Source organism: Delphinapterus leucas, chromosome 1 (genome assembly GCF_059928025.1).
Source record: "Delphinapterus leucas isolate spDelLeu-1000000601 "Yukka" chromosome 1, BTC_Dleu_Yukka2, whole genome shotgun sequence".
Taxonomy (NCBI): Eukaryota; Metazoa; Chordata; class Mammalia; order Artiodactyla; family Monodontidae; genus Delphinapterus; species Delphinapterus leucas.
Window position 1 is genome coordinate 139,758,802 of NC_143129.1, and position 27,422 is coordinate 139,786,223.

At 42.1% G+C, this 27,422-nt stretch overlaps 1 protein-coding gene across 2 annotated transcripts in view; it reads left to right on the top strand.

The window, feature by feature from the left end:
- Positions 1-1,686: 1,686 nt before the first annotated feature.
- The window catches only part of CYP2J2 (cytochrome P450 family 2 subfamily J member 2), a 31,474-nt gene continuing 5,738 nt past the window's right edge, over positions 1,687-27,422 (top strand). For both annotated transcript variants that reach the window (XM_022575817.2, XM_022575818.3), the window contains exons 1-7: positions 1,687-1,984; positions 12,242-12,404; positions 15,368-15,517; positions 16,136-16,296; positions 18,917-19,093; positions 21,120-21,261; positions 24,231-24,418. In XM_022575817.2, coding sequence (XP_022431525.1) covers positions 1,775-1,984; positions 12,242-12,404; positions 15,368-15,517; positions 16,136-16,296; positions 18,917-19,093; positions 21,120-21,261; positions 24,231-24,418 — 1,191 coding nt within the window. In that variant the 5' untranslated portion in view covers positions 1,687-1,774. The remainder of the gene's footprint in view (positions 1,985-12,241; positions 12,405-15,367; positions 15,518-16,135; positions 16,297-18,916; positions 19,094-21,119; positions 21,262-24,230; positions 24,419-27,422) is intronic.

Consider the following 27,422-nt stretch of genomic DNA (forward strand, 5'->3'; position numbering starts at 1 on the left):
GGGTATTATGCTATGTGAAATGTCAGACAGAGAAAGACAAATATTATATGATCTCACTTATATGTAGAATCTGAAAACAGAGACAAAAGCAGAGCTCATAGATACAGACTGGTGGTTGCCAAAGGCCAGGAGAAGGGGATGGGTGAAACGGATGAAGGGGGTCAAAAGGTACAAATTTCCAGTAATAAAATAATCATCTGTATGTAAAGTACCGCCCGGTGACTGTAGTTAATACCGTATTGCAAATTTGAAAGTCGCTAAGAGAGTATATCTCAAAAGCGCTCATCACAAGAAAAAAATATTGTAACTGTGTATAGTATTGGCTGTTAGCTAGACCTTTTGGGTGATCATTTTGCTCAGATGAATCATTGTGCTGTACACCCAAAACTAATACAATGTTATATGTCAATTATACTCCCCCCCAAAAATTGTGGGGTAGTGATAGAACTACATAGCTGTTAAAGTGAATAAACTAAAGCCACGTGTATCAACCCAGATAGATCTCAAACACAAAGTACTGAGAAAAAAAATCTATTGTAGAATTATTTTAAAAACAGCATTTATATAAATATTAGAAACACTGCATGGATGCATAACAACTATAGTGAAACAGGAAGATGTGGACTGGAAGGATAAAAACTTAAAAACTAAGCTCTGACTAGTATCTCCCTATAGACTTTGGAAGATAGAAAAGAGACTTGAATGCTCTTTTCTTTTCTTTTTAAAGAAAGATTTTAATCAGGTTGTCTATATATATATGTTGAGAATCTGAGTGTGTGCTATACTATTCCAGTACTATGCTTCACCTTTTGAGTACCTCACAAATGGTGAGACACAGGTAGGCACACAGGATAGCATAGAAGGTTGGAACCTGGGGTCCTACACCATCTTGAGGCTTCAGAGGAAGAATCTCACTAAGCAAACCAAAAAGGACAAGGACTAAGACACCTACCTTCAATGTTCATTAAGCACCTATTAAAGACTAGCCTCAGTGCTAGAGCTTTGATGTAATGCTTCTTAAACTTCGAAACAGTTACAAATACAGGGCCTCCTTTAAATGTGCTGCAGACCGGTGGATTCATTTATTTACCACGTATTTGATATTAACCTCTGTCTCAGTTTCTGCAACTGCAAGATGGAACGAAGGGTATCTGCATAAATTTGTCAGAATTAAGCAATTCATCTAAAGAAGTCTGGCATATAGTAAGCGCCCAGGAAATATCAGGTGCTGCTGTTTCCCAATTTTATTACCAGGCGCGGTTCCAGTCCTTTGGTGAGACGGTGATGATAGAAAAACACAGAGCTCAAGTGTCCGCGGCCCTCTCTGAGATGCGATGACATAAACCCAAGAGCCCCGATGGTCTCACAGAGAGACAGGCTGTCTAAGTAGCTAATAAAAACGCTTATAGCCAGGCCTTTTCCAAGACCCTTGCTGTTCTCCCAGGAATCCGGCCACAGGCATCTGGTGGGCGGCAGGCAGCTGGGAGAAGGCAGAGGGGAGTAGAGGACCGGGTGGAGGCGGGTTGGGGGCGCGGCAGGAGGCGCGGCCTGAGGAAGAGCCCAGACGGGTCATGCAGACCAGGCTTCGCGGGAGCCTAGCGGGCCAGGGTAGGGGCGCGGCGGAGTGAGGGTTGGAGAGGGGGGCGGGGCGGGGCGGGGCGGGGCGGGGCCGGGGGCAGGCGGGGAAGGAGGGCAGTGCTGGCAGCTTAGAGGCTGAGAGCCGCCGGGACCTTCGCTGGATCAGACCGCGGAAGAGCGAGCCGAGGTCGCCGCCATGCTCGCAGCGGTGGGCTCCCTGGCGGCTGCCTTCTGGACCGTTCTCCGTCCCCGCACTGTCCTGTTGGGGGCCGTCGCCTTTCTCTTCTTTGCTGATTTCCTCAAAAGGCGGCGCCCGAAGAACTACCCGCCGGGACCCCCGCGCCTGCCCTTCGTAGGCAACTTCTTCCATCTGGACTTTGAGAAGGGGCACCTGTCGCTTCAGAGGGTAGGAGTGGGCGAAGGTGCCAGGGCCGCGTCCTGACCCTGATCTGCAGGACAAGGGCCATTCCGGGTACCGAGGGCGGGAGGCTGGGGCGGGGGGTGTGGGCTCTGAGGCTAAAGCGGGCACCCGGGTAGCTTTGAGCCTCGCTCTCCTCACCAGCAACCAGCATGATTCCACTTCTAGGGATGAAATTTTGTTAACTGTTTACTATTTAAGTGTGCCAGACACGATATGTTCTTTAAGTCATTTAATTGTGTGTCTTGTTACATATTATTGGGACATTGTATTTATAATATAATCACTTTGTATTTTTAATATTATTATCCTTGGGGGGAAAAATCCGGTACTTTCCCTCTCGGAGGCTCCGTTTCCCATGTGTGAAATGGTGATACTTCTACCTAAATCCTCACCACTTTTCAAATGAATTGCTCCCATCCCCACAAGGACTGAGCCCCTCACATTCAGCCTCCTCGCCCTGCAACCCACTCTCACTAAAGTAATCATTTTAAAATGTCACTCCTCTGCTTAGGCTTTCTCAAGGCTTCTTGCTGCTTCCCAGCTTTCAGACTCCTTAGGGAGCCACTTGGAAATCTTGCTGTAGCCTCTTTCCACTTCTTTATAATCATCTTCCATCAGGGCTGCCTAACTGTGGCCACTCTGAATTCCTTAGAATTCCCTCCAACATCCAGCACTTTCTCAAGCATTTTCAGCTGCTTCCCTGCCTCTCAGCACAGGTACCTTGCTGACAGACAACACTGTGATAGGTGGGTGTGAACATTAAATAAAACAGTGAATGGTCAATATTAATACAGCTTAGTGTAGGTGCCCAACAAATAATAGTTCCCGTTTCCCTAGAAATGCCTGGAGCACTTTAAACACAAGCCTATAATACAAACTCAGATTCAGATGGAGAAGGTTTTTATCACTTTCTGGGAGAAACACACATTTGGTACAGGATTAGTCTACAGAATTTTAAAGCTAGGCTCCTAAACCTGTACCCTTCTTTAATGAATGTGTTGTTTAATTTCCAATATTGGGAGATTTTCCTGTTTTCTTTCTGTTAGTGATTTCCAGTTGGAGTCCATTATGGTTAGAGGTCATATTTTGCATAATTTCAATTTTTAAAAAATATGTTATGGTTGGTTTTACGACCCAAGATACAGCACCACGCATACTTGGAAAAAATGTGAATTCTGCCGTTGTTGGGTGGAGTGTTCTATATTGTATGTCAATTAGATATAATTAAATGACTGCGTTCTTTAGTTCTTCTGAACCCTTGTTGACTTCTTGTCTACTGATTCTATCAGTTACTAGGAGAGGGTTGTCGAAGTCTTCAACTATAATTACTTGTTTTTCTATGTCTCTAGTCAGTTCTGGTAGTTTTCATTTGTGTATTTTGCAGCTCTTTTAGATGGTGTATACACATTAAAATTGTTATGTCATCTTGGTGAATTGGCTTTTTATTATGTAATGTCCCTCTTTATCTCTGGTAATTTTCTTTGCCTGAATTTTACTTCATCTGATATAATATAGCCACACCAGTTCTCTTCTGATTAGTATTTGCATAATATATGCTTCTCTATTCTTTTACTTTTAATCTACTTATACCATTTTATTTGAAATGAGTTTCTTGTAGATAACATATAGGTGGGTAATTTTTTTCATTCTGCCAATATCAGACATTTGATTGGTGAATTTAGATCATTTATATTTAATGTAATTATTGATTTGTTAAAACAAAAGTCTGCCAATTTATTATTTGTTTCCTATTTTTCACTTTGTTTTTTACTCCTCTGCTTCTCCTTTCCTGTCTTCCTGTGGGTCACTTGAACATTTTTTGAGAATTCCATTTTAATTTATCTATAGTGTTTTTGAGTATATCTCTTTGTATTGTTTTTAAGTGCTTGCTGTAAAGATTACATGCTATGCGTACATAACATTGCAATAAGTATCAACAGTTTACCACTTTAGGTGGAATACAGACACCTTAAAACTCTTTAGGTCCTTTTACCTTCCCCTACTTTATAATATATAATTTGTCTTAAATATTACCTCTACAGACATTGAGAACCACCTCAGACAGTATTATAATTTTTCTTTTAACTGTCAAACATGATTTGTTAAATTCAAGAAGAGAAGATTAGTCTATAGTATTTACCCATTTATTTACCCTTTCTGTTGCTCTTTGTTTCCTAACTGAAGAACTTTCTTTAGCTATTCTTTTAGAACTGGTCTGCTGGCAAAAAAATTCTCTTAGCCTTCCTTCTTCTAAGAATGTTTTATTTCACCTTCTTTTCTTCTGGTAGAAATCAGAATTCTATATCACTGGATATAGAATTCTAGGTTGACAGTTTCTTTTATTAAACCCTTGAAAATGTTGTGCTACTTCTTTCTGGCCTCTCTAGTTCCTGATGAGAAATCTGCTGTAATTTGAATTGTTGTTCCCCATGAGTAATGAGTTGTTTTCCTCTGCATGCTTTCAAGAAGTTTTCTTTGTTTTTATTGGTTTCAGAGATTTGATTGCATGTCTTGGTGTTGAATTCTTTGGATTTATTGGGTTCACTCACAACTTCTTGAATCTGTAGGTTTTTCTAGTACCAAATTTGAGAATTTTTCAGCCATTATTTCTTCAAATATTTTTTCAAGTCCATGTTTTTTTCCTTTCCTTCTGGTACTCTTTGGCACTGATTGCACAACTGACAGATCTTTTGTTATTCTAATATCAGTCCCTGAAACTCAGTTGTTTTATCTTTTCTCAATCTATTTTCTCTGTGTTGTTCAGATTGGATACTTTCTATTGATGTCTTCAATTTCACTGATTATCCTGTCATTACCACTCTGCTACTGAGTTGCTCTATTGAGTTTTTTGTTTACATTATTGTATTTTTCAGTTCTAAAATTTCTCTTTGGTTCTTATGTATATTTTCTAGTTCTTTGTTAAGATTTTCTATTTAAAATTTTTTTGAGAGTATAATTGTTTATCGAAACATTTTCAATAGCTGTTTTAAAATCTTTATCCTATAATTCCAACATCTTTATCATCTCAGTATTAGTTTCAACTCATTCAATTTGAGATTTCTCTGGTTCTTGGTAACATGAGTAATTTTGGACTATATTCTGGACATTTGGTGTATTTTGTTATGTCACTCTGGACTCTGTAAATCTTTTATTTTAGCAGATAGTCAATCTGTTGATATTCAGAATGTTCACTTCTGTGGATTGTGGTTCAAATGTCAATTTAGGTTATAAAGTCTTTGCAATACTATACTGGTCTACCCCACTTATGTGTTGTCCACCCCCATAGGACTCCAACCCACATTCTCATCAGTGCAGGCTGGAGAGAATGAGGATGGGGACAAAAGATTGGGGCCCCTCTGAGTAGGGTAGCCTGAGGAGGGAAGTCAGTAATCTAACCATATCATCTCCATGGGATACAGGTGCCTCCTTATTTCTGTGGAGTGGTAGAAATCAGAATTTTGCCCACTGACTACTTCAAGGAGTCTCTTTACTGCAGTTCAGGGGTGATAGTCACAATTCAGCTCATAGAGTCAGCAGGGAAGGGGCACCGCGTTATTGCAAAGGTAGGATGAAGGCAAGTTTCCATGCATCTTCTTCACTGCTGTAGCCCCTCATTAGGATGTGGGAGGGTCACATCTCTTATGGTATTTGTCTCCAGAAAAGGAAGGTAGAAAGGTTGAAATGTTCTGTCCTGGTGGACCACCCTTTATCTGGTCCTTTGACTACAGAGAACAGGGTTTTATTGGTGTTACTTTTTGTATGTGTCAGTATCATGATGATGAGGAGGAGTAAAATGGGATGCTTTTACTCACTCTTGTCTGGAATCAGAAACTTTGTCTGTGCCCTTGTTTTACCATTAAGGTAGATATGACTAAATAGGTTACATGATTTGCCTCATGTCATAAAACTGGCCAGGGATGAAACTGAGGCTAGGGTCTTATCTCTGGCCCAAAGATTTTTCACCAGAAGTGTTAAATTTTATTTTATATAGGTTTGCAATGAAATATTTTGGCTGTAAAAAAATGGAGTTAAATGGTGTGATTTAGTTGTAATTAAATTTACATTCCAGCAATTTGGAAACATTAAGTACCTATCATTAACTACCTATCATTGCCTATTTATCTATCTTTACTTACCTATCTATCATTACCTATCAGCTATAACATTAAACAAGGACTTGGACGCAGGACTATTTGACTCATATACCTATTCTTTGACTTATGCTACCTGACTTTTCACGATGTAGTTAGAGGATAATTGACTTATCCAGGGGTTCATTTATCCAACAGACATTTATGAAGTGCTTATTATATGACAGGCACAGTACAAGACAGTGTATGATGAAATGTGTGTATAAACTTTTGGTAACCAAATGAGATATCATGAGGTGGGATCACTGTGAATGGGAAGCCCTGGGGATAACCTCTATAGAATGTTGAAATAAATTTGGCTGAACTGGAAATAAATGTTAGGCAAATGGTTATATGGAGTAAAGTGGACAGGAGATTTTTAAATGGGAGGAAGTGACATGAGCTAAAACAAAGTGAGAAGGCCGTGAAGAAACTGGCCTATTTGTATGGCATGATGGGAACCATGAACCATTCTTGTTTTTCCCCTTTTTTTCTAAACTTCCTCTACCACAGCTATATGTGCATGTATTTAAATAAGAGAAAATCTTATTGGACTAAAGTGGGAGAATGGTAGATAAGGTGGATAAATGTATTATGAGGATATACATTAAGCTGCTTGTAATAAAAAGGCCCCAAAATACAGTGGTGTAAAAAAAGAGTGAAATTTATTTCTCTCTCAGAAGTGAGTTCAGATGTAGGCAGGAAGACCAGGGTAGGAAAGCTGCTTTGTAACACAAGGTCATCCAGAAACCCCAGTTCCTTCTATCACGTTGCTCTCATCCTACAACATCTTCATGTATGAGTTCCAGTCCATGGAAAGGGGAAAGGAGCAGGTGGTGAGAAGCAACTTTCCTTTAAGGACATGACCCAGAAGATGCACACATCACCACTGCTTACATCCCATTGGCCACACCTGGAGAAGCTGAGAAATGTGGTTTTGATTGGAAAGTCATGTGGCCAGCTAATATTTAGGGAGCTTCATCACTCAGAAGGAGAGAGAGAGAATATCTTCATGCTTTCAGTTAAGGATGAGACATACAGAGAGAGTTAGGAAGAGCCCAAATTTATGACCACCAGCTAGGCACTAAATCTCTGTGCTTCTTTTTCTGAAAACAAAGAATACATTGTAGGGTTATTATAAGAATCAAACAAGTTCATGAATATCAGTTTGCTGCCAGGGTGCCTAGCACATATTTGATGCTTCTTTCTATATCTACCACCCTCCTCCTTTCTTCAAAAATTTATAGTAACAAACTCAAGGAAAAGCCAGTTGAGGTTGCATACCTTGTCTGGCCTGATTGCTGCATGGGCTGCATTAATCCACTCTCTGGCCACTTCCCCTCCATTCCTTTGTCCAGATCTAACCAGAGTCCTTTTGCTAAAATATACTCCCAAATATATCAATAACAGTAAATAATTTTATTATTTATTTTAGTATTATGGTTACTTATCACCACCATCCCAACGATGGGAATTAGTAATATCCCCCATTTTATAGATTTGGAAACTGGGACACAGAGAAGTTAAATAACTTGACCAAAAATCACATAGAAAGTGAAAGCAGAAGCTGGATATAAATGGATTTGTATGACTTCAAAAATCCAAGTTCTTAAGCACTAACTGCCCTTACCTCTCCTATTCAGTTTTCTAGTTGCAAACAAAACAAGATCCAAAATATTTCACTTGACATTTGTATATCCTTGGTCTAGCTCACATTACCTTGTCAGGCTTGTTTCCCCTCTCTGTACACAAATGAGAAGGTATTTTTTCCCAGAAACCTATCCTAGCCTTTGGTCCCCTTATGTGCTTCCTGCTTTCCCCCATTTAATAAGTTATTGTACAGAATGGTAACAATAAGAACTGGTTACTTATCTGTACGCTCCATTAGATTGGGGGCATCTTAAAATTAAGGACCTGTACCTCCAGCACCCGGCCTTGACCAACCACAGGGTTAGTGCTCTCTAATGAACCTGTACTGCAGTCAGAAAACAGCTCACTTGTTCCTGAAAGCCCACATTTTCCTGCCTTTGCATTGGTGTATGCTATTCCCACAGCCTAAAATCTTTTCCTTCACAACACACATCCTTTTGCAGGTACCCACACCTTCATTTACAATCTGGCCCAAATATCAGCTCCTCTTAGAAGCTTTCTCCCGTACCTGGAGTGGAATTCTTCTCTTCTTTCAATAGCGTCATGCCCCTTGCTTCAGCATTATAACATGTATCATCTTCCACTGTGCGTTAGTTTTTTTCTGTAGTCAGCCTTCCCCAAGAGGCTTTGACACTTCAGGAAAACACCATAGCATATTGATCTCTGTATTGCCCTCACATATAACATAGCAACGTCAGAAGGTGCCTGACAACTGAATTTGATTTCCACAGGCTGTTCCCAGAAACCTAGCATAACCCCAAGAACTACCAGTGAGGCCAGTATTTTTAGCAGGAGTTCAGAGACCCCAGGGGACTGGTGAACTGCATTTATGCATAAATGTATTCATGTGTACAGGGTTTTGCTTTACCAGATCCATGACATACTAGATTTTTGAAGGATTTTATGACTTAAAAAGTGTAAGAAGTGTTATGAAGCTTTATTCCCTATGTCCTTGGGTTTCTTTTTGGTGCTTTATTGGATAGAAACGCTTTGTAACTATAAAAGCAATACAAATGCATTGAGTGACACATTTTAAAATACAGTTTAGCAAGTGAGAGAGAATCTTAGCTCCTTGAGCACAGAGCTCAGTGCTGGTGAGTGTTCAGAGGAACAGACCCTCTCACCTACTGCTAGTGGGAATAAGAATTGATATACTCTTCCTTTTTTCCTTTTTATGTTTTCCTGTCTTTGTTCTGTTGGCTTTTGAGTTTAAGAACTTAAATTAAGTAGAATCTTCCTCAACTTTATATCTCGTGGTTCAGTCTCTTGTCTCACTAACTCACCACTTCTAATTTTTTTTATTCTAAACATTTATTTTACTCTACTTTATTATTTAAGTGCTTCATCTTACATTTGGAATACTTATCGTTCATATGAAATTTCCTGTAACCTATTACTTTTATTTTCCTTTTATAGCTACTGTGCTATTCCTTTTCTCTTGATCTTTCTATTTTCATTTCTCATTTTAAGCCTGTTTTAGCCTCCTGAACCATCTTTTTTTTTAATTGAAGCATAGTTGATTTACAATGCTATGTTAATTTCTACTGTACAGCAAAGTGATTCAGTTATACATATATACAGATTCTTTGTTATACTATTTTCCATTATGGTTTATCACAGGATATTGAATATTGTTCCCTGTGCTATACAGTAGGACCTTGTTGTTTATCCACCCTATTCATAATAGTTTGCATCTGCTAACCCCAAACTCCCATACCATCCCTCTCCCACACCCTGCCTTAGCAACATGTCTGTTCTCTGTGTCTGTGAGTCTGTTTCTGCTTCGTAGATAAGTTCGTTGTGTCAGTAGTGTCATATTTTAGATTCCACAAGTAATATCATATGGTATTTGTCATTCTCTTTCTGACTTACTTCACTTAGTACGATAATCTCTAGTTCCATCCATGTTGCCACAAATGGCATTATTTCATTCTTTTTATGGCTGAGTAATATTCCATTGTACATATGCACCATATCTTCTTTATCCATTCATCTGTCGGTGGACATTTAGGTTGTTTCCATGTCTTGGCAATTGTGGATAGAGCTGCTATGAACATAGGGGTACATGCATCTTTCTGAATTATAGTTTCGTCCAGGTATATGCCCAGCAGTGGGATTGTTGGGTCATATGGCAACACTATTTTTAGTCTTTTTGAGGAACCTCCATACTGTTTTCCATAGTGGCTGTACCTTCTTACATCCCCACCAATAGTGTAGGAGGCTGAACAACCTTATTTTTAGCCTCTTTTTTTTCCCCTACACTGTCTTTTTCTTAAGAACTTGTTTGTTTTTGTACATCAAAATGTATTCTCTACCTTACAAAGTCTTCTCAGATGACACTGGGACTTACATTTACCTCCAAGTAAAGCCATTGGCACAGTGACTGGCATGGTTACTTAAGAATTGGTAGACATCACCACCGTTGGTACCAGGGCTGCAGGAGGTCCTTTGATGTATCCATGTTTACACAATTGTTCATGCCATAAAAATGTTTGATGTAGCTCTGTCAGACTAGAAATATACGTGGGCAGAGAGTTGGTAAGAGGTGAAACTGTAGAAGTTCATTTCAGTAAACACTACTGGAGTGCCAAGTCCCCTCCAAGAACAAGCTGAGATTCCAGGCTGTATACATTGTCAGTTAAGAGTCCTTTAGCTTAACCTGAGATTTTCAGCCATTCCAAAAGTATTTTTTACTGTATATTCTGAAATAGTCAAGAAATCCTTCCTGTAAAACCTAAGAAGTTCATCCAGGCATTCAGCATGATGAAATAAAAAGTCTTGATTTATGCAGACCCATTCCTGCCATTTGTTAGAACAAGACGTGCACTTTTAGAGGCAGACCAGACTAAGATGGAATCTTGGTTCTGCTCTTTCTAATAAGACAGACTTACTGTGCTAGTGATGAACAAACATGGATGGAAGACTGTAGACCAACAAGACAATGGAAGGATGGAGTTCAGGCTTGGCCTTTAATATGGGAGCAGGGTGGTGGAATGAGACTAAATCCACGGTATTTGCTCTGAAGGGGTAACACAGTCCAGGGAGCTTGAGGTGACATGGGAGAGCATAAGTGCATGGCAGCTGGGGAGGTGGGGCCACAGATACCTGGAGGAAATGAGCACTTCTGTTTGATACCACAGCCTTAGTAAGACACAGCCCTGCAGTCTGCAGGAATGGGCAGGTCTACTTAGATTCCTCTCTTGAGTAAGCATGTCAGGGAAGACTTTGATTTATGACCCTTGACTGCGGTCCAAGCCATATTTGCACATACCTGAACATTTGTGTACACTCCTGACACACCCACACACTCTTCCATTCTCTCTGTCTCACTCTTCCTCTCCCAGCTCCCTCACCCTCATTCTCACATTCATTCTGTCACATCCACTAAACTCTAAAGTCCAAGCACCATCTCGGGTTCATGGCTTTGTTCTTAAATCTTACATAATGCTTGGCAAATTTCACCAACATCCAATAGCTTTGTCACCTTGGCTAAGTTACTTCTGCTAGGACTCATTTTTCTTACTGAAAGACAAGGAAAATCATTACTACCATAGGGTAGTTGTGAGGTTAATGAAATAAAATGTGAAAGGTGCTTATCATGGCACCCAGTGGACGTGGTTGTCTGTGACCACCAGCTCCTGTCTCTCGCACATCATCCCTGTGCTCTTGTCCTGTCTGTCACATGAGCAAGTGCTTCCATATCCCTTTGCACACAGAGCCCATTCATTCCCCAGAGGCTCGAGTGGCTGTCTGCCAGGTACCAGGGAACAAAGTGCCTTTCACATCGCTGCTCTCATTCTTCTTCACAGAACCCTTTGAGGGAAGAATAATTTTCTCCTTTTATAGCTGAGGCTCCAAACAAGTGAGGCAACTTTCCCTGGAGCTCACAGCTAGTCAACCATAGAGTTAAGATTTGCACATGGCTCCAGAACTAGTGTGCTCTTCTCCATACCTGGTCCCAGCCCTATAATGAATTTTCTGTCACCTAGAACATGTTGAGGAAGGGGACATTCTCTCCTGGTTAAACAGATATGATTTACTAAGAAGTCCACGTTCACTAAACATATCTCAGCCTTCTCTGGTGAGTCACATGTATGAATTCTCTCCCTTCACTAGATTTTAAGATGCTTGCAGTTAAAGACCTTGTTTGTTTTGTTAAACCTTTAGGCCTTATTCTCAGGACTAAGGGTGGATACTCCCTCAATTCGAGGAAGTTGAACATATGAATGAATGTTTATAAGGAATGTCTATGTCCTGTAGTGGATTCAGCCCGAGTCTAGTTGAGAGGAGGAGAAATGGAAACAGGTAGAAACATCCCCATCAGACCATCAGACCTAAGTGCACACAGAGGTGTGCACACGGACACCCCCTCCCCCCATCCAAGCTCCCACAGCTACACAAACCCTCTATTCCTAGACACACAGACATGTGCATATTCTGTGACTATTTTCCTATTTTTCAGTTTGTGAAGAAATATGGGAACCTTTTTAGCCTGGAATTCGGTGACTTGCCTTCAGTTATTATAACTGGATTGCCCTTAATCAAAGAAGTCCTTGTCCACCAGGAGCAAAAGTTTGTGAACCGCCCTATAACCCCTATTCGAGAACGTGTTTTTAAGAAAAATGGTAAGTTTCTTGACTAATATAAGATGTGTACGTTTGATATTCTTGTAGTCTGTGAAAGGTACCTTTGTGACTGTAATTCTCCAACACTCCCAGTTACCAGGCCCATCATAAAATTCCTGCCCCTAAAAGAAGCTGAGTGGGGCTTCCCTGGTGGCGTAGTGGTTGAGAGTCCGCCTGCCGATGCAGGGGACGCGGGTTCGTGTCCCGGTCCGGGAGGATCCCGCGTGCTGCGGAGTGGCTGGGCCCGTGGGCCGTGGCCGCTGGGCCTGCGCGTCTGGAGCCTGTGCTCCGCGGCGGGAGAGGCCACGGCAGTGAGAGGCCTGCGTACCACAAAAAAAAAAAAAAAAAAGTATTTCAAAGAAGCTGAGTGGCCACATTTCCCTGTTACAGACACCCCCTCAGGGAACCTGGCAGGGTTAGCCCTAATGTCAGGGATTTGAGAGAAGCTGCATCACCTGCATGAACTCACTCTGGCAGCTCTAATTAGTAAGTATTCACATCACTTAGTGATGTGATGTGTTTTTTAAGAAAGGCGATGCGTTCTCGCTCTCTCTTTCTGCTGTCCCATTCAGATCTCTTCCCTAGGAGAATGGATGTGGATCTGCTTCCTCCTGCTGATTATGTAATCCCTTATTGCCTCTAGTTCCTTATGCTGTATTATTAAGGCTGTGCCCCACAAGGCATCTTAACCCTTCCATCTATATTAGAAGAGTTTGGCAGGAACACTTAAAATGATCATTAAATAAACGAACACATTTAAAAATCTAAATGAAAAACTCAGATTTATTCTTCTACCAAAGTACCATATTTTTCAGGTGCTTCTCAATTCCTCTTTGAAATATTTCATCCATTAACTCTACATCCATTCACTCTATTTATTATCAGCCATGTGAAGCCCAGTGCTAGGCACCAGTGCCAGAGCAGTGAGGAGAATGACAAAATCCTGTTCTTCTGTAACTTGCATTCCATTCATGAAAATAATATCAATTACTCTAATAATTTCAGACCTTAACTGTTATGAAGATAAGAGCATGGTGCACTTCTTAGGTGTATCTAATCTAATTCAGAGACTCAGGAAAAGCTAATGTAAGTAAATGACAAATGTGAAGAAGCAATCAGTCAGAGGGAATAGAGTATGAAAAGTCTCTCAGGTGGGAAGAACGACAGTGAACTGAGGAATTGAAAGGTGGCCAGCGTGGGAAGCACAGGGATTAAACGGAGATAATTAAATGGAGATGAAGGTGCTGAGTTTGGCCAGGAGTAGTTCATGCATCTCCTTGTTAAGGATGTTGCTTTTTATTCCTAATAATAATGAAAGCTCTTGAACGGTTTCAGTAAAGAAAGGAATCATCGTACTTACATGGTACATTTTAAAGACTTCTTCAGGCTGCAATGTCAAGAATGGAATAAAGGGAGCAAGAGACTGTTGCAGCATTTTAGGTTAGAGAAGGTGGTGGCTTGGACTAGGGAGATGGCAAGAAATGACAGTACAGTAGGTTAGACCAGGATAGTGGCTGTGAAGATATATGGATTTAAGATATTCAGGAGGCAAATCCAATAAGACATAATGACCTAGACAGAGAGAGAATGAGGTATTGAGGTAGACACCCAAATGGGTAGGTAAAGGAAAGGAGGAATATTTGGAGGAGGGCAAGGTGTTGGCTGGCCTGGGTGGGGAGTTGTATATGGAGCAGTCATGAATTCAGTCGTAGAAATGCTGAGTTTGAAATGCCTTTAAATCAGCAGAGTCAAACAGACACTTGTATGTATGTCTGGAGCTGAGGGACAGAAAGAGCTAATGAGATTTTCCCAAAAATGGAGCATAGATAAGGGGAGAAGAGGCTTGCAGAACTTGAATGGAGAACTAGATCATTTTGAAATATAATAGAAGATGAATTAACAAAAGATATGGTAAGTTCTCTGCAGTCAGAGAATTAGGAGGAAAATTGGAGAGTGTCACGTCCTGGGAAAAGAGAGAAGAAAGAAGTGTCTCATGCTGCTGACACATCAAGATGAGGTTGAAAAGGATCCTGGACTGGACAGCAGGGAAGGCCATGTCCTTGAGGTGGTAGAGGCCAAAGGCAGATATTAGAAGGAGTTGAAGAGTGCTCTGGAAGTGAAGAAATGAAAGAAGTGTGGCCTCACCTGTATTGTGAAATAAATGATCATCTATTGAACACACCAAGACGGTTTTTTGTTTTTTCCTTTGCCTGTGTTTTTCTTTCTGCATAGATTTTTCACTCTTCCATGCTCTTGAATGATTCATTTATTATTTTTTTTGTGGTACGCAGGCCTCTCAATGTTGTGGCCTCTCCCGTTGTGGAGCACAGGCTCCAGATGCACAGGCTCAGCAGCCATGGCTCACGGGCCTAGCCGCTCCGTGGCATGTGGGATCTTCCCGGACCGGGGCACGAACCCGTGTCCCCTGCATCGGCAGGCGGACTCTCAACCACTGCACCACCAGGGAAGCCCCTGATTCATTTATTTTTTAAGGTCCAGCTTAGATAGGACGTCTCCTAAAGGCCTTGCCTCCTTATGAGTATGGATTTTGTCTAATCCCTAAGTGCATTCTTAGTATGTTGCATAACATAAATACTTACAGTTACTTATGTGACAAGTAATCAAAAAATGGGCTTTGGAGTTAGGCAGAACTGAATTTGAACTTTTATCCCTTGTGCCTCAGTTTCCTTATCAACAAAATTGTTGGGAGGGTTGGCAGTTATGATAGGACCTACCTCAGAGAGGTTCTGTGAGTGCTGAATTACACAATGTATTAAAAATGTTAAAGTGTCCGGCATTAGAAGCAGTCAGTAAATGCTAGCCACTATATCTATTGCTTTGGAATTATTTCTCTGAATAGTTTTCAAGCGCCTTAATGCCCTTCTCCTTCCTTCCATCTGATGCATTATCCCCCATGGCTCTTGTTGGCTTTCTTTTCATAATGTTGTCTTTCTTTTTCCCAGGCTTGATCATGTCCATAGGCCAGGTGTGGAAGGAACAAAGAAGGTTTGCCCTGACAACACTGAAGAGCTTTGGTTTAGGAAGGAAGAGCTTAGAGGAGCGCATTCAGGAAGAGACCCACTTCCTCATCCAGGCAATGGGAGAGGAGAACGGTGAGTGTGTCATAGGACAGGTGCAGGGTACTGTGGCTCATTCATTCACTAACCAGGTGATTAATAAGAGTCTACGTGCCTGTCCTGCACCCAGCACTGTGTAGGGCACTGAGGGGATAACAGTGAACAGCTAACCATGACCTGCCCTCATGGAGCTCAAGAATTAAGAATAAGATGGGTATTAAACTTATTATTGTTTTTTTTTGTTTGTTTGTTTTTTGCGGTACGTGGGCCTCTCACTGTTGTGGCCTCTCCCATTGTGGAGCACAGGCTCCGGACGCGCAGGCTCAGCGGCCGTGGCTCATGGGCCCAGCCGCTCCGCGGCATGTGGGATCTTCCCGGACCGGGGCACGAACCCACGTCCCCTGCATCGGCAGGCGGACTCTCAACCACTGCGCCACCAGGGAAGCCCTTATTATTGGTTTTAAATCCTGGTCATCAGTTTGACTTCCTGGGCATTGACTGAATACTTGCTATATAGTAGACCCTGTGTAGGGTGCTGGGGCCACAGTCTCAGAGGTGGTTCTGTAGTCAGTATGTCATATGTCATGTAGAGTAGACTCTCAGGGAAGGAGAAGGAAACCAATCTGAAGGATCCATCGCTTCTTCTGCCTCTAGGACAGCCTTTCGACCCTCACTTCAAAATCAACAATGCAGTTTCCAATATTATTTGCTCCATCACATTTGGGGAGCGCTTTGACTACGAGGACACTCAGTTCCAGGAGCTGCTGAGGCTGCTGGATGAGGTCACATATCTCGAGACATCAATGTGGTGCCAGGTGAGGCAGTCCTCACTTCCTATCTTGGATAAGGATATTGGGCTGATGTCAGACACAGATGAGCTCTTCCTTTTTTTTTTTAAGCTAACATATAACCTTTTAAAATTTACTTTAACACAAACATGTTTGTAGTCAATCTGTTGAATTTAGTATTTTACATCATATTGTTAAATATTGGCTATAGACAAAGAACGTTTCTAACATTTGTGTACGGTACAAAACTTTACATGAAGTGCGCCTGCGGACCTATGTTCTTTTCTTTAAAAAGCACAATATTGCCATCACCTTTGTGTCTCTCCTCTCCACGTCCCTCCCTAGCCCTCCGTGTCCATCCTCCCTCAGAAGTACTGTTCTTTGCCTGACTCTCCCTCGGCACATTGTTTTCAGGTCCATATGTTAGCTGCACTTTTAGAAAAATATCTGCTTACTTTTCTATTTTATGAATATGCCCGTTTGTTATTCTGTTCCCTATTAATAAACACTTGGGGGACTTCCAGTTTGGGGATCTGGAATGAACATTCTTGTCAATCCTTCATGTGGACACATCCACTCATTTCTCTTGCATTCACACCTGTAAAAAATACTTAAAGTTTTCCCAGGTGGTTGCACGACTTACATGTCCATCCACACTTGATATTATCAGTCTTCTAACTTTGTAGGGTGTAGATTTAGAGGGTCAAACTCACCCCTTCCTTGGTGGGCCCTGCTCTCCACTTTTGTCCTGTCAGTGTTGTGAGTCTGTCAAAACCTCTACTCAGCTTCTTGGCTTCTCAGCCACATTTCTGGATTTGGAAGACACTTCTAGGGGAAAATCAGCCCCAAGGGTTTTGTTTATTCTTAACAAGTATCTTTAGCTGGAGTCTTATGGATCCATCACACCAATACTGATAAAGTAGTTAGCATGATTCCTGGCACATTAAAGGGGCATAATGAATGTGAGCTATTATGATTTATTGTCAGTGTTATTTTTGAATAATGTTCCTTGTTCTCACTTCTAACCGTGGTAGCCGCCCATCCAGTTATTCCAGTTTCTTCCCTCCTGTTAAGACAGAACCTAGGAAGTCATGGGAGTTCAGTGGGTACCCAGCTGACTGTTCCCAAGGAACAGAAATCCTGGGAGGGTAGGATGGGGCAGTAAGTAGGGCAGGGGTAAGAAGCATTTCTTAGAGACCCAAAGTAGACCAGGCACTTTGATGGAAACTCTTCATACTTTATCTCAAATAAGTTTTACAGCAGTCCTTTAAAGATGAAATGGATCTGTGCAAGCAGATATGGGAATATGTAAGCACATCCCATAGTAGTCTACTGGCTCTGTGTGAAGTGCAGTATAGATCTCATGTCATTTAGTCATGAAAATAACCATCAGGCCCCACTGGCAGCTAAAGTAGCCACAAATCACATCATTACTACTATTATTATTATTATTACTATTATTACCGAAGTATTATAGCTAGAAAGAAACAGAGCTAATTGTCAAACCCATGCCTGTTTCACTTAAAATCTAGGCAACTTTCTATTACCTTACGCTATCTATTTTCTACTATGTATTATTAGAGAAAATATATTCAAAGACCACTTTATTTCAGTAAAAAATATCTTAGCCACATGGAGATTACATCATAGTGGGGGCAGACAAATAAATACACGTACATATTTAACATAGATAGATAGATAGATACATACATACATAGGTATGTAGATATATAGACAGATACATAGATACATATACATAGATACATAGATACATATACATAGATAGACAGACATTTTGCACACACACACACACACACACAAATATGTATACATACACATACTAATGATAATTATCACAGAAAAAAATAAAATAAAATAAAGGAATGGAAAGAGAGTACCAGAAGTGCTACTAACTGTAAGATTATCAGGTAAGACAGGTCCAAGTAGGTGACATTTGAGCAGCACATTAATGAATTAAAGGAACTGGGGTTATACAGATTTCAGAGGAAAACCATTCTAGATGGAAGGAACAGCAAATGCAGTGTCCTAAACAAGAATATTTTTTATGTTTTCACAGAGGCCAATGGGGCTGGACTTGAAAGAGTAAAAGAGAGTAAGATGGCAGGGAGTGATAGCAGAGGAGGTGGCAAGAGGGTGAGGGGCCAGCTCATGTAGAGCTCCAGGCTAGGAGAAATGGTGTAGAATTTTGTCTAAATGTCATGGAAAGTCATTGGAAGAGCCAAAAAGTGAAATAATCAATCAAACAGCTAAATGGTCCTTCTGGCAGCTCAGTGGAAAATAGACTGGGAATGGGGTTAAGGATAGAATCAGGAAACCTGTTGGAGGCTTTACAACATCCAGGTAAGTAATGTTGGTGGTTTGTACAAGGAAGACAAAGCACATGGAGTGGTGAGAAGTGGTCCGAGACTGGTTATATTTTGGATGGAGAGCTGAAATGCTTTGCCCAAGGGGAAAGAAGAGGGCTGAGAGGGAAAGAAGAGGGTTGAGAGAGAGAAGAGTCAGGGGTGACTCCAAGCGTTAAATTTAAGTAAATAAAAGAGATGGAAAGAGAATGTGGTTTCATTGTCTTCAAAAGTAGAAAACTGGCACTCCCTTGTCTCCATGACTGTTTTGTTTTCTCCATCAGCTCTACAATGTCTTTCCAAGGATAATGAATTTCCTTCCTGGGCCCCACCAAATGCTCTTCAGGAACTGGGAGAAACTGAAAATGTTTGTTGCCCGTGTGATTGAAAACCACAAGAGAGGTTGGAATCCTGCTGAAGCAAGAGACTTCATTGATGCTTACCTCAAGGAAATAGAAAAGGTGAGGAAACCAGAGCTGTTACCTGAGTTTTACTCTTAAAGAGCAAATGAGGGGATTCTGGTTTCTTATTGCTGCTGTACCAAATCACCACAAACGTGGGGCTTAAAACAACACACATGGGGCTTCCCTGGTGGCGCAGTGGTTGAGAGTCCGCCTGCCGATGCAGGGGACACGGGTTCGTGCCCTGATCCGGGAAGATCCCACATGCCGCGGAGCGGCTGGGCCCGTGAGCCATAGCCACTGGGCCTGCGCGTCCGGAGCCTGTGCTCCGCAACAGGAGAGGCCACAGCAGTGAGAGGCCCGCGTATCGCAAAAAAACCCCACAAACAAACAAACAAACACATTTGTTCCCTTACAGTTCTAGAGGTCAGAAGGCTGAAACCGGTTTCACTGGGCTGAAGTCAAGTTGCAGGAGGGACTGGCTCCTACTTGAGGCTTTAGGACAGAATCCACTGATTGACTTTTCCAGTATCTAGAGGCTGCCTGTACTCCCTGCCGCAGGGCCCCTTCCTCCGACTTCAAAGCCATCAATGTAGCATCTTTTCTGCCACCATCCTTACATCTTCTCTTTATGACTTTCTTGCCTCCCTCTTATAAAGACTCTTGTGATTATATTGGGCTCACTGGGATAATCCAGGATAATCTTCCCATATCAGTATCGTTAATTCACTATATCTACAAAGTCCCTTCTGCCGTGTAACATTCACGGGTTCTAGAGATTAAGACATGGACATCTTTGTGGGTCATTATTCAGCCTACCACAGGGAAGGAAAATAGAGGCAATACTTCATGGAGTGTAGGAATAACATTAACTCAGAATTGATTTATGAGTTAATTGATGAGACAATTAGAAATAAAGATAGAGGTTTAACAGTATTTGGCTTAAGGGCTTTGGAAAGCCCAAATACTGCCTTCTCGTGATCTAGTCTCTGTCCTCGGCATATATCTGAGGGAGATACATACCAAAGGAAGAATAAGTGCTGTTTCATCATTAGTCAGACCGGTGCCCAGTTACCTACCCCTTCCCCCAGCTCCCAGTGCAGAGCACAAGTGAATCTGTGTCAGTTGCCAGAGATTAGCCTCAAATGGGACGGACATTCGCCTTCCTCCCTCATCGCCATGTCATCTGCTTTTTAATATTACTACAGGAAAAAAGCAAAATGGGATGTATATCCTTTACCATAGTAACACCTCTGGTTAGCACACATCACTGCGTCTGTGTCATTATCTTTGACTCAGCAGATTACTCATTCGTTCTCCTAGAGTTGGCAGAAATGTGGATTTCTTTCCAACTCCACTCTTGTTTCACCTGATTGACATAACATTAATAGAAGCATTGATTACTCCCCAGAGGGGGAGACGTCACTTGCTATATGGTGTGCAGGTGTGGGACCACAGAGGGAGGAATGTTGATGCATTGAAGCTTCTGGAGGAACGTGGCAAAGCTGCTGGAGTGCCATGAGGAATGGCTTTTGGAACCAGAGAAGTTTAACCTAAAAAGGAAAAGATTAACAGGGAGATATGAGAATTATTGTACTTTAGAGAAATTCAGTTATTCTTTCTGGTATCAGTACAAACATTTGTTGAGAATTTGCTATGTGTCCTTTCCATCTCGTATAATTCGTAATGCCATCTTAAGGGGTGAGTATTGTTATTTCTATTTCGTGAAATAGGATATAAGCACAGAAAGGTTTATTCACTTGCTCAAGTCATACAGATAGTGAATGGTGTGGCTAATATTGGAACCCAAGGCTGTTTTTCCAGTGTAATGCTAGATTCTCCCAAATTATGGGTGTAAAAAAATTAGTTGTGTTGTTTCATCCACCAAAGCTAATAAAAGCTTCCAGCACTTGGGGCAGGAGGACTCTAGTGATGTTGCAGTAATAAGCCTCTGCCTCCTGAGATGACCAAAGGGAAAGTCATTTCTCCTGGGCTCTCTCCTTCCACGTTTTCTCTAGGATGAGGGCTCCTGTGTTGTGGCAACTAAGAACCATCTGAATAAACCAATAATCATTGTGCTTTCTAGCATAAGGGCAGTGCTACTTCAAGTTTCCACGAAGAAAACCTCATCTACAGCACCCTGGACCTCTTCTTTGCTGGAACGGAGACAACTTCGACCACCCTGCGCTGGGGTCTGCTCTACATGGCCCTCTACCCCGAAATCCAAGGTGAGCATGTCAGTGGATGGGCCTGGGCCAGGTCAGAATGGCGTGCCCTGGAACACACTGTCCCAAGGTGGGAACAGAAGATAGCACGGTAGGATGGAGAGATAGGTAGGACAGTTACCGGGCCAGGTGGACTTGAGAATGGGAACCTTCTTTGGTTTTTCTGTGAGGATTGTGATGGGTCCATGTAACACAACTATAACAGAGAGTCCCAGCCCTCAGGAAACTCCCAGTCCAGTGGGGAAAACAGTGAAGTCCACTGACATTGTGGTGAGTTCCAGGAAAGAGTTCCATTCCACTCACGTATGAAATCTGGTCGCAGCCTTCCCTCCTTTGAAGTAATGTCTTCCATTGCCCTGTGGACAATGCTCATACTCCTTAATCTGGTATATCATGCCCTCTGCTGGGCCTCTTTCTGCCCGTCCAGCCTCGACTCTACCCACCCTGCATGGGGGCATCATTAAGTCATATGTCACTTAATTTCACTGTCCTTATTTGTACCTCTGGGCCGTCACACCTGCTCTTCCCTAGAAGGATAATACCAAAATGTATTTCCCTAATTTCTCTGCACGGTAAACTCCTAGCTATGCTTGAAGAGTTTACTCAACCACAGCCCCTCTAAGATGTTTCCCCACACTTCTGGGAAAATACTAGCATTTCCTTCCTTTAGAGGTTGCCTAACTGCACCTCCATTACTTTGCTTACCACACATTATTTATATATCTTCCCCACAGACTGTAATCCTTTCGACGACAGTGACTGTTAACAATCATTTTTCCTTTTCTAGGCCCCAGAACAGTTTAAGCACATGAAGGATAAAAATTGTTGGGATACAGTTCTGCAAACTGTGGGTAAAAGTTTATTAACAGGACATAAAGTCAATTTAGTAGATCGAAACTAACTTTTTTCCCTAAATTAAAAAAAATAGATTAGGGAAATCAGAGTGCTTTCTGTGTATTAAGGATAAGGCTTTTTTTGTGAAACTTTCTTTCCTTATACATATGAATAAATGTTTATTTTATATGTGTGTAGATTTATGTTTATGTGTCCTGAGTCATGCACTTAAAAAATGTGCTTGTAACTGTGAATTACAGGGTTTTCTTTAAATTTATTTATAAATTCTCTTTTATTTATCAGATACTTTTTTCATAAATTTTATTTATTTATTTATTTATTTATTTTTGGCTGCATTGGGTCTTCTTTGCTGTGCGCGGGCTTTCTCTAGCTGCGGCGAGCGGGGGCTACTCTTCGTTGCGGTGCTCAGGCTTCTTGTTGCGGTGGCTTCTGTTGTTGCGGAGCACGGGCTCTAGGCACGCAGGGTTCAGTAGTTGTGGTGCGTGGGCTCAATAGTTGTGGCTTGCAGGCTCTAGAGCACAGGCTCAGTAGTTGTGGTGCATGGGCTTAGCTGCTCCGTGGCATGTGGGATCTTCCCGGAGCAGGGATTGAACCCGTGTCTCCTGCATTGGCAGGTGGATTCTTAACCACTGCACCACCAAGGAAGTCCTTTTTAAATTTAAAAGCCACCTAGTTAGTGTGTTGATATAGTTTCCCTATTAGAGGCTCCAAAATAACAGTGGCTTAAAATGGCATAAAAAAGTAGATGCAACCCAAGTTACTATCAATGGATGAATGGATAAGCAAAATGTGGAATGCAATGGAATATTAGTCAGCCTTAAAAAGAAAACATTCTGGGCTTCCCTGGTGGCACAGTGGTTGAGAGTCCGCCTGCTGATGCAGGGGACACGGGTTCGTGCCCCTGTCCGGGAAGATCCCACATGCCGTGGAGCGGCTAGGCCCATGAGCCATGGCTGCTGAGCCTGCGCGTCTGGAGCCTGTGCTCTGCAACGGGAGAGGCCACAACAGTGAGAGGCCCGCGTACGGCAAAAAAAATAAATAAATAAATAGAAAACATTCTGACACATGCTACGACATGGATGAACCTTGAAGACATTATGCTAAACTAAGTAATCCAGTCAAAAAAGGCATATTCTGTGTGATTCTATTCATATAATGTATCTAGAGTGGTTGAATTCATAGAAAGCAAAAGTAAAATGGTGGTTGTCAGAGCCTGGGGAAAGTGCAAAATGGCATCCTCTTCAATGGATGTAGAGTTTCAGTTTTGCAAGATAAAAATTTCTGGAGATTGGTAGCACAATAATGTGAATAAACTGCACACTTAAAATGATAAAGATAGTAAATTATATATTATGTTTATTTTACCACAATTTTCAAAGTTTTTAAATATTCAGTTAAAAAATAAAGGAGTTTTATTTTTCTTTCAAATGAGAAACTCTAAGCTGGACTCTGCAGAACCCTTTTGGGGTCAATCTCTTTCCATTGTGTTGCTCTGCTGTATCTAGAATGGTGCCCTTGTTGGCACTCTCAAAGATGGCTCACCTCTAAGGTTGTCTTTCTACCAGTAGGAAGGGAAGAAGGAGGAGGAATCACACACCCTTCCTTTAACGGCCTCTTCCAAGTATTAAACATCCCCTCTACTTACATTCTATTGGTCAGAGCTTAGTCACAGGGTAATCTGGGAAATGTAGTCTTTAGCTGTGTAACCAGGTATCCAGCTAAAATATCTATTTTTGTAGAAAAAGAAGAAAACAGATATTGGGGCACAATTAATCGGTTTTTTTTTTTCATTTGTTGGTTGCTTCCCTAAATCAGTTCGTGTAAATCTCAAAACATCCTAAAGCGGAAGTGGATTTATCCTAACGAATAAGAAGAGCAAACTGAGGCTCAAATGATTTCAGTAAAGTGCAGCAGGAATGTTGTAGAGCAAGAGTTTGCCACCAGATTTGTCTCACACCAGGGCCCACTTTCCACTCACATACCTCACTGAGGAGCTAGTCTAGAGAGCCTATGATAACTTTAGCCATTTTGATCCTGGTTATTCCATTCCTTAACTTAACGAGGCTCAAAGAAAGTTATGGAATAATAGAATAATAGAACCTCCTCTGCTTTTCCAGAAAAAGTCCAAGCTGAGATCGACAGGGTGCTTGGCCAATCACAGCAGCCGAGCACGGCAGCTCGAGAGTCCATGCCCTACACCAACGCTGTCATCCACGAGGTGCAGAGAATGGGAAACATCATCCCCATGAATGTGCCCAGAGAGGTGACAGTGGACACCACCCTGGGTGGATACCACCTGCCCAAGGTAATTAGGGGCTCATTCACAGCCTCAGATCTCCAAGTTCATATTTGTAAATGGTGGGAATCTCAACTGGAAAAGTAACATGTGTTCTTGTCCTAGAGAATCACTTAAATAGGGAGAGAGGTATATTATGCCAGATGAAATACTAGTTTTGTTCCCTGGGTATGATCTTAGAAAATTAGTTCAACTGGATGTTAATAGGAGTTATGGAGGGGAAGGGGGATTCCTAGGTCAACTGTGTTTAGGCAAAGCCTGGCTTTTCTTTGCTGTGAGATTTCTTACTACGTGACATGCATTATGAATATTTCTGGGGATACAGCAAGAAGCAATTCTCAGTCAGACTTTGCCATGTGGTCCATTTCTTTGCCTTGGGAGAGCTTCTTACAGGATAGGGACCTGCCAGACTTACTTTAGAAAATTCTGCTTCATAATCCTGGGTTATAGAATGTTGAAATATGAAGGGACATTTGAGACCTCCTGGGCCAACATCACATTGATGCTGGTGTTTCTAACATAATATCCCCACTGGTATTTTTCCAGCTTTGACTTACAGCCCCTTAATGGGACTGTCTCACAAGGGAAAGCAATACAATTGTGTGCAGTATTAAATATCAGAAAAGGAGAGAAAGGAACCAATGCTTTTTAAATAGGATTATGTTCCATGGACTATATAGGTTATTTAAAATGTCTTAGTCAGTCCTCAGAATAATTCTGTTATCCTCATTTTATAAATTTGGAAGCCGAAGCTCAAGGAGTAATTAATCTTGCATAAGATCTCTCAGCTACAGCGACAAGAGTTGGGCTCCAGGAACGGAAGTGTTCTGATTCCCAGGCTCATCTTTTTTGTACTACACCATGTTCTCTCCACAGGAGTTGCTTCGCTTTGACTTTAAAAGAGTCTCCCTGAAATATTCCTCAGTGGGTCCCTGTTAAATCCCCGGTCCTCACAAAGGAAATTCTGCTCTCACTCTGCCCACCACTCTTAGGATCTCAGCAGGCAGCTCTCCTATGCCCCCTAGTGTCCTCTCTGCACACTGCACAGTTACAGTTCTTTCGTTTCTCCACCTTGGTGGGCCTCTGTGGATCCATTAGATCCAGTTTGTCTAAGTTGCTCTGTTTGTTGTACCTGGGGATGATCTCAAGGCAAAGCCAGAGGAGTTTCCGCATTGGACACCCCTTAGTCACCATCCCTGCAGAGCCAGGAAAAGCAGCTGTTCCTGCAGCAATTGCATTTACTATTTTCTTATGATTGATCATCTTGTGGGTGAAGGCTGAGGTAAACTATCTCACAGGTGATCTTTGCATTTTTACAGCAATTCATTTAGCTCCAGGGAATCATCCCAGCTCAACAGACTTGTTCTAACATTGATTTTTAATATTGACTGGAATTATCATCCTGGGAACTGTGAGATCCCATTGACTATACATTGTAGAGGCTAGGAGCCATAACTCTGATGTCAAACGTCCTAATTCAAATCATTGTTCTACTTCCTCCCACCCTGTGACTTTGGGCATCTTATTCAACCTCTCAGAGCTTCAAATTCTTTATCCGTAAAAGTGCATTTAAATCCACCTCACAGGTGAACATGTCATGAGATCATGCATGTATACTATTTAACCTTGTGCCGACTATAGAAAGTGCTCAAAATAGCAGTTATTATTCTTTATTAATTCATCAGATGTTCATTAAGCACCTAAAACGTTTAGGGCTCAGAAAACAACTCAGAGGAAAATAATCATGCAAGTTTATAAGTACAAACCATGGTAACCGCCCAAAGGAAAAAACTCACTGGCTTTTAGAAAGACGCAAGTTAGCTGCAATGAGGAATGGGAGCAAGCGCAGGCAGAGAAGGCTTCCCAGAGGAAGTGACGTTTGAGCTGAGGATTAAAGGATGATTAAGAGGGCTTCCCTGGTGGTGCAGTGGTTGAGAGTCCGCCTGCCGATGCAGGGGACACGGGTTCCTGGCCCGGTCCGGGAAGATCCCACATGCCGGGGAGCGGCTGGGCCCATGAGACATGGCCTCTGAGCCTGCGCGTCCGGAGCCTGTTGCTCCGCAACGGGAGAGGCCGGAACAGTGAGAGGCCCGCGTACCGCAAAAAAAAAAAAAAAAAAAAGGATGATTAAGAGTCAACTCGATGACAGAGTGGGGAGGAAGGACATTTCAGGCAATGTGAACAGCATGTAAAAAGGCACAGAAATGAGTGGGAACACGTGGCATGTTTGAGAAACTGAAGGAAGCTTGATATAGTGGGAGTGCAGGCAGGAGGAGGGTCGCTCAGACAGGGAGCAGGTGATGTGTCCTTAATCTAAGAGTGATGGGAGCTATTGAAGAGTATCTATCAGGTTCCAGGTGTGGCGGGTGGACGGGTGTGGAATGATTAAATCATGTTCAAAGCTAACTCTGCTTTCAGCGTGCGGAGCACATTGAAGGGGAAGAGAGGAAATGGACATAGTTAGGGCTATTATAGGAGTATAACCAAGCAAGGTGATAGCCTGGACCAGAGGGCAGTGGTGGACATAAAATGGAGGTGACAGAATCAAGAGAAATTTCAAGTACAGTTTACCAGCCTAGCTTAAGGACTGGATGAAGGCAGAATGAGGGAAAGGGAGGCACTAAGGAGGACTCCTGGGTTTCTTGTTATGCATCTGGAAGGATAGTGGTTCCTTTCACTGGGCGACCTCATTCTATTATTAAACTCTCTGTAGAACGGACTAGACATTGGAGGGAAGAGAGTGGGAGATGTCACATTTTTCTCTTATTGATGCATACGTGTTCCCTCCCAAATTATGCCCTGACAAGTCCCTGCAGAGATCCATTCTGCAGTCGAGTAGTCACACTTCCCCAGGTAAAATTCCCAGCAGACAATTCCAGTCCATCATGGTAAGCTGTCCCATGGCAAAGAGCAGGGTCCTAGGGGTTGGGCTCAGAGGGAGCAGACTGGGGAGGCTGAGGGAGTTCAGGGTGCTATCAGCCTTGGTGTGAGAGCCGGGGGGACTGCCACCCCT